This window comes from Psammomys obesus, unplaced genomic scaffold, assembly GCF_907164565.1.
Source record: "Psammomys obesus unplaced genomic scaffold, mPsaObe1.curated_primary_1811, whole genome shotgun sequence".
Lineage (NCBI taxonomy): Eukaryota > Metazoa > Chordata > Mammalia > Rodentia > Muridae > Psammomys > Psammomys obesus.
The window spans coordinates 47,821,098-47,835,574 of record NW_026587216.1 but is presented as its reverse complement, the minus strand read 5'-3'; the positions used below and the strand labels follow the sequence as shown (position 1 = coordinate 47,835,574).

The 14,477-nt window shown below is 39.7% G+C and overlaps 1 protein-coding gene across 1 annotated transcript in view; it reads right to left on the bottom strand.

Moving 5' to 3' along the window:
* The window catches only part of Cngb3 (cyclic nucleotide gated channel subunit beta 3), a 178,026-nt gene that overhangs the window by 2,498 nt on the left and 161,051 nt on the right, over positions 1–14,477 (bottom strand). The window contains 2 exon segments of the mRNA XM_055603202.1: positions 275–449; positions 793–939. Coding sequence (XP_055459177.1) covers positions 275–449; positions 793–939 — 322 coding nt within the window.

Here is a 14,477-nt window from a genome sequence, read left to right as displayed (position 1 = left end):
AAGGAGATTCACACATAGAGGACTCGGGAACAATTGAAGGCGTTTATGGACATGTATGTTAATTTAAAGTGAACTGGTAACGATGCCGAGTAATGATAAAAGGAGGTAGGTGGCGTTTAAACAATAAGTGCCAATATAAAGCACAATTGTAGGCTTTAGGTTAGGTCAAATTAATCTGCTGTCTCAACGACGGCTGACCTGGATATCAGCCAGGCAGCAATCCCACTCCTGACGCTAACCCCCTTCACTGTTCTGTCAGCCTTGTTACCGTTACCTGAGCGGCTTGTTCTCGCTTTCCTTTGAGGAGTCTTCTGAGGTCTGCCTTTCCTTTTTTTCCCAGGAGAGCTTTGAGCATTTTGGGCGTCTCTTCTTTTGGTGGGAAAAGAAAGCCAGGCGCTGTTCTTGGAGAGATTGCTTGTGTGGTCTTCCCTTTATGGCTTAAAAGGACTCTGGAGGAAGGAGAACGCCGTTTTGAGTAGTTCTGTGATAGCTCCTGGAAAAATGGTAACTTCCTCTGCCCATGAATTTTCAGAGGGCACTCGCTTTCAGTATGGGGTGTATCACATGAGGAAAGTTTTAACAAACTGCCTGTAACGCAATCATCCTCATCTTAGATTTTATATGGTAAAACCAATGTTGTCCACCTTTATCCCCCGCATATAGCATCTAACTCTGTAGTTCTATCTGGCCTGGGAGTTGGTCCAATCCTTTGGCCTCCGCCTTGCAAGTGCCGGGAATGCCTCGAAGGGTGAACCTTCGTGCGCAGTTCTGTTGGGGCTTTAAAGGTCATACCTGGCTTTCCTCATGAGGAGCTCTTTAGAAGTTGGATAATGCACCAGAATTTCTTGGAGAGTCTTTTTGTCCAGAGTTAAAAGGTGGGCAAACCCGTGGGCCGCCACGTCAGCCGTTCGGCGGTTGCCTCCTCCTTTTGCCAGAAGGCTGCGAGATATGAAAAGCAGGCCCTCAGTCAGCAGTGTAGCTCACCTCCCCTTGATTTTCCTTTTAAGTCTCAAACAAAATTGCAAATTTAATTATTCAGTTATACATTTAAAATTTGATACCACAAGGTAAATGTGTAAGATGTTGACTTTCGGTCAACGTAGAAGTTCTTCCCAATGGGAAATACAGAATCTTCAGCAAATACTGTGTTTGATGCCTTTACTCCAGGGTTCATTTGTAACTGTCCACATGACACAATCTAGAATCACCTGGAAAAGGAAGTCAATGAGACATTGCCTGCTGATGAATTATCTTGGCTATGTTAATAGGTCAGAGGACTTGCCCAGTGTGGGCGGCCTCATGCTCTGAGGAGGGGATCCTGGATGGTACTAATTGTGGAGAAAGAGACTTGTCTCTTTCCCACATGGAGACTGAGCTGTCACGGTCTACATTTGGACAGGGGGTCTAGGTCCTCTCTATACATGGTCTTTGCTGGATGTATCAGTCTCTGTAGTCCCCCTTTGGCCCAGCTTTTTTGGCTCTGTTGGTCTCCTTGTGTGTGGCTCCTGTCCCCTCCAGGTCTTTCTATCTCCCCCTTGTCCATAAGACTCCTTGAACTCTGTACAAAGTTTGGCTGTGAATCTCTCTGCATCTGCTTCGATCCCCTGCTGGGTGGAGTCTTTTAGAGGAGATCTGTGGTAGGCTCCCATCCTGTTTTTTCTCTTTTACCACTTCTGGTATCTATCATGTTTTCCCTTCTGCCTACTCCTTGATCACTTGTCCTTGGTGGGGAGACAGAGCCAGCCCACCGAGGAAGAGGATCCAGACAGTCCTAATGGGACCTGATAGGCTAGGGTCAGACAGTAGAGGAGGAGGACCTCCACTATCAGTGGACTCCGAAAGAGGGATAGGAGAGGAAGAAGGAGGGAGGGTGGGACCAGGAGGAGATGAGGGAGGGGGCTACAACTGGGATACAAAGTGAATAAATTGTAAAAAATAAAATAAAGATATCCCCCCCCAAAAAAAAGAGAGTGAAAAAAGAGCTGAACACTCACATGAAAGCATGTGTTTATTGCTTTCTGTTCTTGACTATGGATTTGATATGAATAGTTGCTGTAGGCTTCAATCACCTTGAATTCCCGTAATAGTGGGCTGTTATGTGGAATTGCGAATCAAGTACAACATTTTGTCCTTAGGTGTTATTGTCAAGGTATATATCACAGCAACAGGAAGCAAAACTAAGACAACATTTTATTTTAAGCTCTCTGGACACTAAGGACACCATTTATATTAAAGATGTAATCATCCATTTCAAGTATTTGAAAGGCTCTCTTCCCAAGGAATTTTGGAAGATGTCTATAGTGCATACTTTTTCTACTGAGGACTATACTTTAAAATATTTTTAAATAAATATCAATGATTACAACCATTCATGTTTAGTGTTCATCTGGCCTCTAATTTAGGGGAAAATACCTTGCCAGAACCTTTTTCCTGAGGAAGGAGAATTTTCCCCAGTGCAGACCTTATAGCCTTCTTGTTTTATGTTGGGGATGGAAAACAAGTTCTTTAAGGCCATAACTCATACTTACTGCAGAAGATGGAGAGGTAATCCTAATTTAGATTATTTTCTTCCCTCTGTACCTTATCCCAACAGGACTCCTATTAGTACTGGTGAATTCCAATGGAAACAGATGACAGATTAACAGATTTCTCTGAAGAAGAATCCTATGGAAGTGTGGTCATTGTGGGGGTAAGTAAGCTCAAGAGGAATGTGAGGCTCTTGCCACCTACAGTTCTGACAACCATGTATGGTACAGCTCCTTGTCAGAGCAGCCAAAAACGTGATGCCAAAGGCTTGTCCACCTCACTTCCTGTTATCTTATTTCTAGCTTTCAACAAAAACAATTGAAACAATTACAAATCACATAGCAAAGCACATATAAGAAACAGACGAGATGACATGACACAGGTTTTAGAATTTATGGAGAATTTTAAAAATGATGATTAATACCATAAGGAGTATAATAAAAGGGGGTCATGTAAGAACAAGTAAGTAATATAAACAATGAAAAGTCTAAGACTCTAAAAGAAATGCAAGAACTCAAAGATGCTATAACAGAGATGTAGAATACTTGTGAGGAACTCTGCAACATGTTGGCCTGGGAAAGAGTCAATGAGCTTTAAGATGGATTAATAAAACCTTTCCAGACAGACATGCAGAGGAATAAGCAGAACTGAACTAGAGAAATGAAGAACTAGAGATCACGTTGAAATATGAGACATACGTAAAACTAGAATACCAGAAGGAGAGAGAAGAAAGGAGAGAAAACATATTTCAGGCATAATATTCAAGAACTTTCCAAAACCAAATACCAAACCACAGAAGCTGAGAGACTGGATAACATCAAAAAGGATAAATAATTAGTGTATCTCTTATCCTCATTAGAGAAGCTCTCTTCTGCAGAAGATGGCTATTAATACAGACATTCACAACTGATCAGTGTGCAGAGAATAAGAAACTATGGTGTACATAACCACACACACACACACACACACACACACACATGATTTAGGTGTGTTCCCTGGGATTAAGATGGGGAAGAAAGTCTAAGAGGCAGATGTAGTGAACGTTTTAGTGAAACAGTATTTGGAGGACATAGCATGACTATTGCACGCATGAACACACAGCGGCTATGATTGGACAGATAAATTAGCAGGGATCTCAGTGTGGATGGTCCTCACACTTAGATGAGGACCTGTGAGCAACTGATGGCTAGTGGTGGAGGGAGAGTCCATTTTCTTCAGGTACGTGGTCTCTGACAGGTTACTCAGTCTCCAGCAGATGGCCCCATATTCATGCAGGTAGTAGTAAGTGGACTCAGTAGGTTTAACACAGCACATGAAGCTGAGAGGGGAATAGGGGAAGGAGTAAAGGGGAGGGGGCAGAATGGAGGTTGATTTGGGCAAGGCAAATTATATGTATATATGAAATGTTTAAACAATAAAAGGAAAAGAAATGATTAAATATAAGCAAATGAATTAACGAATACCCCTCAACTACTCCTAGCATGTCATAGTTAAACTACAGGAAACCAAAGACAAAGAATAAATCTTCTTATCTAGGAGGTGATTGTTTAAGTGATATGTGCATGTGTGTGTGTGAACAGAATGTGGGAGAGTAAATGATAGTGTCACAGGGCGGACAGAGAGGAACTGTGATAAAGGGTACTCTACACTTGAAGTATTACCTGAAGGCAGGCCTAGACCTAGCTTAACATGTACACGAAAATTTTAGGGATGAAATTACTGTTAAAAGTTTGTTGGTGCTTTTATTTTGAGATTGGACATCACTGGGTAGCTGTGTCTGGCTTAAAAACTATGATCCTCCTGCACTACCCCATATTTCATAGCTGGGACTGTAGGTGTGCGCCATTATATTTGCCTAAGAATAGTTATTTTGCTAAGAAAGGAGAGAAAAATGAGTCATAAAAAATGTTCAGCTGAAGCTGAGCTGGATTGGGTACTTGGGCTCAGCCTATAATCTAAGCATCTGGGGAGCTGAGGCAGAAGGATTATAAAGTCCAGTCAGCCTGGACTGCAAGGTAAGAAAGGAAGGGAGGGAGGGAGGGAGGGAGGGAGGGAGGGAGGGAAGAAGGGTGGAAGGAAGGAAAGAACGAAGGAAGGAAGGAAGCCAAAAGTAAAGCAAGACACACACCCCAGAGCAGAAAGAAAAGAAGCAGATGAAGAAGAGGACATACTACAATATTGGGCACTTACCTCCACCGAAAATTGAAGCTGGGGGTTTTGAGAAAGGAAGGCCATGGCTCTCTGAATCACTGAAAAAATTAAACTCCTCCTCCAGGACAGAATGTACAAATTTAGAATCCTTCAGCGTGACTGTGTTAAAGCATGCTTACTTCAATCAATGCCAGAGAAGACAAAGAAAACAATTTTACTCATCTAGGAAGCCTGTTACGCATGTATGTGCATGTGCTCCATCTACCTACCTACCTGGCTACCATCTATCACAATCATTTTTCTTTACTAACTCATCCACCCACATTTCTATCTGCCTTCCTGCTTGTCTATTAAGTGAAAGGACACTGGGCTGGATGAGGTAGTTTCATTCACACTCCTGTGGTTTTAAATACAGAGTAATCGAGTAGTTAGGCAGGGCAGGAAGTCATTAGGGAGCTTAATCTGAAGCCCAGAGACCCTCATGTGCATGCCAATGTGTATGAGAATGGAAAGAACATAGTTAAATGTCAGACTATTTTGAGATTTCTCAAGCTTTAATTAAACTTGCCTACAGGTTGCATGTTTGGAGTGCTTGATGAGTTTCTGAACGGAAGAAAGACTCTGTCTGCCAGATGGATTTTGCCCAAACTCTCTCAGCAATGTTTAAAATAGCATCTCCCCCCCCTTCTTATCCACAAAATGCTTCCCCAGCATTCCATGGATGGAAAGTTTTACTCATTAAATTGCTTAGAATGAAGGCCCCTCCCTCAATATCCACCGGTAGAGTTTCCCAAAGACCCCATGCCTGAAGACAAATAGCTGATGCCACAGTTAAATTTCTCCAGGTTAAAAAGAAGCTCATCCTTCTTTTTTAATAATAATAATAGGAAATAATGTAATAGGAAATAAATCCATTCTAATCCTAGACCCAGTCATTGCTGTGACCTTAGACACCGTGAGGAGTCTTTTGATTTTCTGTTCATTCATGAAACTATTAAGCCCCACTCACAGACAATGGGTGGGAGAAGAAGAGCTGGATATCATTATGTGAAGAGGCTGCAGGATTAGGAACCAAATCACCATTTCACAGACCCCTTTATGCACACAATACTAATCATTTTTGCTGAAAACAGAGACCTCTTTTTATCTGCCACAGGAAACTAATTATAATTAAAGGAACAGCTTTTGGGGGTCTTGTGATATTTAGTTGTGAAAAGGCCTCAACTAGGCAAGACTTTTTAATGAATTCTTAACTCTAGTTTGTGATATGTGAGTAGACACTTAGAACTGGGTCCGGAACTGAAGTAGTTCTATGAACATAGCAGGGAGAATGTGTGGATCCAGAGAACCTGTTTGTGTAGAAGTTAGCTACCAAATTGGACACACACACACACACACACACACACACACACACACACACACACACCTGTTGTATGAAAACATTTCCTGACATTCATGTATTATATCCATCAATAATATTTGAAAGTGGAGGCTTTGTGAGCTAATTAGCTCAAAAAGGCAGGACCTCGTTAAAATACAGAACTTCCAGCAGGGGATGGTGCCACACCCTTTAACCCTAGCCCTAGAGAAACTGAGGCAGATAGAGCACTGTGAGTTCCAAAGAAGCCTGTTCTACACAGTGAGTTCAAGGTTAGCCAGCGTGACGTAGTGAGAGCCTGTCTCAAAAAAGGAAAGAAGGAAAAAGATGCTTTCTAAAAAGAGCCAATATGCTTGCTCTGTCACCGTGTCACGCATTGGCCACCTAAGACTCAAGAAGCTCTCCGCAGATGCTACCACTTCAAAGTCGCTGCTTGGGAAGGACTTCAGAGACATGAGAGCCAGATGAATTTCTGTCCCTTGAAAGTTGTCCAGATTTGGTTATTTTGTTACAGTTATGAAAAACAGACTAAAATTCATCATTACATCATATGTAAATATGTCCACATACAATCCTTGCATCGTAAACTGTGGGCTCTGACCCTGTGTTCGCTCGCATGGCTGAATTGAGTGGTTGAGGAATTTTGGCAACAGGAGTTTTCTGATCACACAACAATTAATTCAAAATCAAGCACACAATGTACCACTCACATGACTTCCCTGGTCATGCCAGGCAGCACTGACAAGCACTTGCCAGAAGCATGTCTGAAAGATTTAAAACAATGGAATATTATGAATTGGCATGTTTTAACAGTTCACATGAAGTTTTACGCACCTATCAAGACATAAGCATTTAAAAATAGAAAACAAAGACCTGAATAGTTTTCTACTCAGTATCTAAGAATCAAATTAGTACTGTCTTTGAATTGAATTGGAACGTTTGATTTAAAAATTACTGCTTGCATTGCATAAAAACTGTGAAATAAATTTTAGGATGGGATTAGGACAGACTTTTTAAGAATTCCTGAAATATTCATAAACACAGTTCTGTCATTTTGTGTTATGTATTGCTATAAATCTGCACTCTCATGCATTGATGAATATAAAATTACAATATCCATCAACTCTGAAAACAGTGTAGATGTTTTCTGTGTGATGGTATCAAATATTCAGCTAGGATCTAATGCTATGTAGAAATAAAAAAGGACAAGAATGCCTACCACACAAGTATGAAATTTGCCTTTACGGTAATCAATTGTAAACACTGAATGTTGTAACCTGCTAACCCTCTCTAGCCCCTCTGTTGAGACCTGCTTTAGTTCCTATATTAACTATAGCTCCTCTGCTAATACCTGCTGTCGCCTTTAGTATGTCAGAAGCCATTTTACCCGCATGTCTCCATTCTGAATACAAGGTGAAATAGAGTTCAGGTTCTCAGGCTCTGCCTGCCTGAGACCAGAATTTAATAGTTCAAAGTTGCTGCTTAGAATAAAACAATACATGATAAATGCATGTTCTGTTAGAGTTAAGACAGCAACATTTTCCTGTTACTTTCTCCGAGGAAGGCGGGGAACTGGAATGTCCCCAAGCCTATATCCTAGCCAAAAAGTTTAAAATCCTTTGCCTATCTACCTATATATAATGCACTCAGACCAAAATTGACTATGTTTAGCTAGTCACCGTGGTGTAATGCTGCTCCCCCTCATTTCCTACACCTGGTTACCTGGTTGTTATCTGGTTACAGTTTTTCATATAAAAAATTTGCTTTCGAAACAGACTGGCATCACAGTTTGGCTCTTGAGATCACTGTGTCTCTGACCTGGTCAGTCTTGGGGTAGTGCATTCAATAATCTATCCACATATCACTGAGATTGGTGTTCAAGAGGTTTGTGTGACAATTCTTGTACCACAACAATCTGTATGACCAAAAAATTATTTGCTTCACCACAGGTGATATTTTATTATATTAAACATGAGGAAAGCAAGGCCCAGGGAGATTTAATACTTAGACCAAAGTCATAACCATAGAAACATGCCTCATTATTTAAATGTAGTTTACTTCATTTTGTATTTCTTGAGGCATTTTTATAGAAAAGTATAATTGCAGATAACCCAAAAGATGATGAAATAATGTACTAATTATAAATACATTCATTTGCATCCTAACAATATTTTTGTTTGTATTTCTTTAAAATTCTTGGCTGTGAAAATGATAGAGCATGCCTGTAATCTTAACACTCAGTAGGAAAAGGCAAGTGGATATACTGAGTTTGAGGCCAACCTGGTCAACAAAGAGAATTCTATGGCTGCCAGGGCTACATAGTGAGACCCTGTAATAAACAAATAATTTTTTATGGTTGCCAGTAAGCATTTGACTTGTATATATATTTTGTATACCTACATACATTTGGTCATGCAAAGAAGTCACATGACTAAAAAGGTCATGAGTGGAAAAGTTCAAGAAGCTTTGGCATAAATATTGTGCCTATGTATGTGTGCACAAGTATTTTTTCTTGAAGATCTATAATATGCAGATAGTCTCCAGTCAAGATAGGTAGAGATTTCTCCTGAAGAACTTAATAAAAAGGCCACTCTAAGAAGCGGCGGGGGAGCCATATTCTCCAAGTAGCTACAAAGGAGAGAATAGAATGAATATCAGTGCTAGCTGTATATTGTTTTCAAACACAGTTCAGTCAGAGTGCTGTGGAGCAGTCAATCAGTGTGGTGGGCTGCAGAAACCCAGATCTCTTCATGTTGCTCTGCATTTGTCCATGAAACCATTTAGAATATTTTGGAAACTAACAATCCTCAAGCATTACCTTCCTTTGATGGGCTTATCTGTTTATTAGTGCAGTTCCGGTGATTGGCTCCAGGAACATGAGTATGCTGGTCAAATGATCTACCTCTGAACTACACACCCAACCCACTTTTGAGCTTCAACAAGTAGGTTGTGGTGTGTGCTTGAGATCAGATATAAATAATTATTCTTTTGCATGAAATTCTTCAGGAAAGGATACAGAACTCTGTGTAAGTTGAAAGGAAAAATATATAAATTAAGAATATGAAAAAGAAGAATATGTAGACATGACACACACCATAATGAGCTGGCTGCAATGTTACCAAGATGATTAACACTGCCCTCAAGCTATTTGCAGCTAGATAGAAGAGTGAGTGCATATGAAGACAGTTGCTAGCTAACAGTACCATTGATGACAGCAGTGTTCCTAGTTAATGTTAGCCAATGCTTATGGTGAGCCACGCGCTTTGTAAGCTGTTTTTGTGTGCTAATCCCATCAATACTCTACATTCCTGTAAAGTAGTTATGTATCACTGTGGCTGCATTTGGTGGAGGAAAAAGAGCAGTTTCAGACAAGACTTACCCCCAAGTCTTGGCATGGTTTAAATTTAGTCAGCTCTCTTACATAACTCAGAGACATTAATGCTTTGATAACTACAGGAAATAGATTCTAAAATAAAGATGTTTCTAGTTTTAAATGTATTTCCTCGTGTAGAATTATTTCCTACAATAGAAATAAAATTAATTCTAAATGTCATCTGTGAGAAAGCATCATCTCCATTGTTGAGAGGTTAAAACTTCAAATATTTGTTCTCATTAGGCAAATTTCCAGCTGGGCTACATTTGGGAACAGGAGCTCAGATCACCTCTGTGGACTTTTCTTGGGACTTTGTCAGTCTTGTCAGGAAACACTTTGTTCCTGTGTTTGTGAACTTTCCAACTCGACCAAGAATAAATTCTCATAAAACTTTTGCTGGTGAGCGAGCAAACATCAGAGGAAGCTCCGGTGTCTCACCTCTGTCTGGGCGTCTTGCTCTTTACAGATGCTTTGATATTCACAAGTACGTGCTTAGTGGCAAGCACATCATAGCCTAGATTTTCTTTTTTAATATTAGAAGAACTTCTGCACACTTGATTTTTTTTTTAACAAAGTTGGAGAGTTTATATTTCACAGCTGTCAGATATCTGGTTCAGTTATTCTTCTACCAGGTCTTGGTTTCAGAGTCGAATTGGCCACAGACAAGTGGGTGGACAATGAAGAACGGGTAAAGATCTAAGGAGGAGTGCAGAGAAGTAGAATAACATGCGCTCATTACCTCATGACCTGCGTATTAATCTCTCCCCGAGTGTCAAAGAAACACTTCACAACATGATTTCGAAAGAAATCACTTATCAAATGAGAGTACATTAGACTGTTTCTTTGGAATCACAGTGAATAAGAATTTTATTTATTTGTACAAAGCTTTTAATTTTAAAAGTGCTTTTCTTTTCAGTACAAAGTCACTGTATTTTCTCACTTAATGATAGCGTTCATTTGGCTGAGTGGATTCTTGCCATGGGTAGCATCCATACAGTGAATTGGCCCAAGAAGATGGCTTACTCTAAAAATATAAGAACTTGAGTTCAAATCCCCAGCACCCACATTAAACACCAAACACATCAAAAACCAGGCAAGGCTGGGAGTGGCTGTAACCCTGGTCTGAAGTGCAGAGAATTGTAGTACCTGAAAGCCAACTAGCCTAGTCTAGTCCCTCCGGGTCAGGCAAAGACCCTGTGCCAAGGCAGCCAGGTGGAAAGTGACCAAGGAAGATATTTAATGTGCCATTCTGGGTTCTGTTTGAGCTCACACAGGTGCGTGCACTTACATACTCGTATGTCTGTGTCATTTCGTGCACATGCGCATGTGAGAACACACACATGATATTTAATCATAACAGTTCAATTCCAAGATGAGAACTAATTTCAAGTCAAAGGGTCTCTCCCTGCATGAAACTACAGTGATGCTAATTATCTCATTGTCACTGTATCACACATATAGGCCAATAGATATTAGGAAAAAAGTCAGGTTGTTTTGATGACAAGTTTAGGTCTGACTTGGGACTATAGAGATGGCTAAATGGCCAAGAGTACTTGCTGCTCTTTCAGAACGCTTGCTCTCCAATGTCCATGTCAGCTTCGTCTGTCTACAGCTCCAGAAAATCTTCTGGGAAAAACAAGCTTCTTGTCTCTAGGATACCCTCAAATACCCCTTTTACAAATAAGGACACACTCACAGATTTTGAAGATTAGCACATGGCCATACCTTATGGAGGCCACCCTTTCCCTATTATAACTGCCAGATGACTAATGCTTTTTCTGCTTCCCAGTAGGGACTGCAGGACTAACATTTGCACACGTGAATGTTTCCATACTCTGCTGAAGAGCAGTGAAAATTCTGTCTTCAGCCCTTGATAGTTTTGATCCTAAATGTTCCTCAGAAATCTACACAAGAAAGACTTGGCTTCCAGGGGATCATTATGGGGTGGCTATAGAAGTTTTGGGAGGCAGCAGGATCTCTTCAGATTATTAGGGCTATGTTTTTGACAGAGATCGTGGGACTCTAACTCTTGTTTTTCTTCCTTCACTCCTGCTTTCTTTTCTTTTCTTTTTTTTTAACCTTGGCCATGAAGTAAACAGCATTCCTTTGCCAGATGGTCCTAACATGCTATGCTGTCCCAACATGGGCTAATAGCAACAGGGCTAATTGACCATGGAACAGATCTCCCAAACCCTGAGCCCAAGCAAACCTTTTGTTGTTGTAAGGTAATTACCCCTGCTATTACAGTGAAGGATTAGTTAACAGACTAGCCTCAAATACTTGCCAGATCTGAAAGAAGTACTGGCCCCTTTGTGGCACTTGTATTCCATATTCTCCTATGAGTAATCTCATTGTTGAACATTTAATCACTTGATTGGAGCTGAAATTATTTTTAGTATAGGCAGACTATAAATAACAACTATTATTACTACTTTACATGTAGATGCTGGTAATGTACAGATGAATAATTTAGTTCTTACATTTTAACAGTATAGTCCCTTGAAAAACATCTATAAACAAACTATCTATAAATTAGTAGTAAGTGTTGCAATATAATGCATGAAATACCATAGAAGCAAAGAACAAGGAGCTACTATCTGTTTTGGGGTGGTGGAAAGACGGCATTTGAAATCAGTTCTTAAAGTATGAGGGGTACGAAGTATGAATACCCACAGTTGTGAGGATAAGAATGGAGTCAGAACAGGCAGACCTTTCTCTCTCTCTTAGAATAAAGTGTTACCACTTTTTGTATGTTAATTGGGACTGTGATCTGGGTTTTCTTTATGACAGGCTGTAAATCTATATTTTAGCTGTATACTTTTGCATTATAAGTATAAGGCCTGTGAAAGTTCTTCACCCCTTTCTTATGTTTTCCTAAGAAAAAAGAAGTCTGTAAAAAGCTATGCAGCAATGCTAGATTTAATTCATTTTAACAAAGGTCACAGCATTTCTGAGTAGTAAACACGATTACAAGATCTTTCCAGTGTCTGGATATTTGGCAGATATGCCTCTGTCTGGAAGAAATGATTGGAGTCTAGGGCTGGGGGGACAAATGTGAAGTCCATGAACATCTGGGAAAGGCAGACACATCTTTTTTTTTTTTTTTTTTTTCCCCAGCCACAGCCAAGAAGTGAAGTAAGGCAAAGATCTGTTCTTTGTTTGAATTAGGGAGACTATTGCAGGCTTAGAGAAGGACTGCCTTACTGTTTCAGGCCAAATGGGAGAGGTGACTTAAGTGCTGCTGTCAGGGACACGGGGTTACTTTAGTGCTATGTCAGCAATGACTGGATTCTCTTCTTAGGCTATTTCCTCCTGTGATGACACTACCAGCAATTAATGTACTAGTATTTATAAGCTTTACTTTTAACAGCATACAGCCTTTGGGAAGGTCAGATAATTAATTTTTGTAATGTTTCAGATTATATTTGTTGTCTATTCTATAGCCTTGATAATAAGTGATTATTAAATCACAGAAATATTAAATAAGTTTTGAAAGCACTTTCTGTAAAGAAGTAACAGGAAACAGACTAAGACTACAGAAATTTTTCTACCACTACTCATGTAGGTCAACAAGGTGCCCATCTAGTTGCTAAGAAAGAGGAAGATATTTAAAAGCAAAGCAATATTATCAACAGAGAACTAGTATGCTTCAGCAATCTGAGGAAACCCTTTAGTTAATATGAGGTCACCGGAAAGTGTCCGTATCTCTGAAACTCAGGCAACTTCTTAACTGCTCTGAAGTCGGATTAATCAAATGTCTTCTGTGGTCTCATCCCTGGACACAACTGTGATGACCTGGGTTGGTGTGTTGCTTTTGTCACTCATGGCGGCTTTTATTCTGGTTAGGATACTTGGTAATTGGGGCTGGAGAGATGGCTCAGAGGCTAAGAGCACTGACTGCTCTTTCAGAGGACCTGGGTTCAGTTTCCACACGGCAGCTCATAACTGTTATAACTCCAGTGCCAGGACCAACACCATCACACAGACACACATACAGGTAAAATACTGCGCATAAAATAATAAAATAAAATAAAATTTAAAAGCAGTTAAAAAGATATTTGGTAATTTGAAGTGATAATTTTTCAATGTAAAATAGTGAAAAGCACTTGTCAGTGTGTGCTTCTGCCTTTAAATATCAGCTTTGTAGTTCAAGGCACCATTCATCTTATACTGGCTTCACTGTAGCTTATCTGTAATTGCTTTCCTTTGTTGCATTCTCATCCCTCACTTGTGTCTTTTCCACACATCTATTGGAGTAGTGTTTTAAAATCATACAGATTCTGCAATTCTTTGCCTTAAAGCCTTGACTGATATCCATCGCTATCAAGACTAATTAAATACGCTTATATGCATACTGCTCGGAATCTGTCTGAATTGTCTAGTACTGGAAACTAGGCATGGTCACCTGGTTGGTACTCGGATGGGAGACTAAAATAAAACTTTATTACCATGCTCTAAAAAGCATTGACCAACCTGTTCTTTGTTCAGTCTTTGGCCTCATCTTCCCAACATTCCCTTCCTTCTTCACTGTTTACTAGCTGTCATGATTTACCTGCTCCTAGACCAGAAGAGTTTGTTCTATGTTTAGGTTTTTGCTTATTTCTAAAAGACTCCATATTTATTTACTGCCTTAAAGCTCAGTGCAACTATTTTATAGTGAGTGTTCATCTTCAACTACTGAATCTACAGTAGCATCGCTTATCAGTGTCTTACAATCTTATACATTCATAACATATCACATACACACTGTTAATTGTGTAACTATTCTCAGTTTTCTTCCTGCTCAACTATAAGCTTAATGAAGGGCAATAAATTGTCTATTTTTTTTAGAGTGCATTTCTAGAGTCCTGAGTGATATTTCAAATCTAGCATGTGCTAGGCACATAGTAAATAAGGTTTTGGAAGAACAAAGAATAAATTTAAATGTAATAATGTATGAAAGTGTTAGCTCATATTGTGTCTAAATTTGCTGTTTATATTCTTGCTTTTGGAGATTGCCCTGTTCTATTCTATTCTATTCTATTCTATTCTATTCTATTCTATTCTATT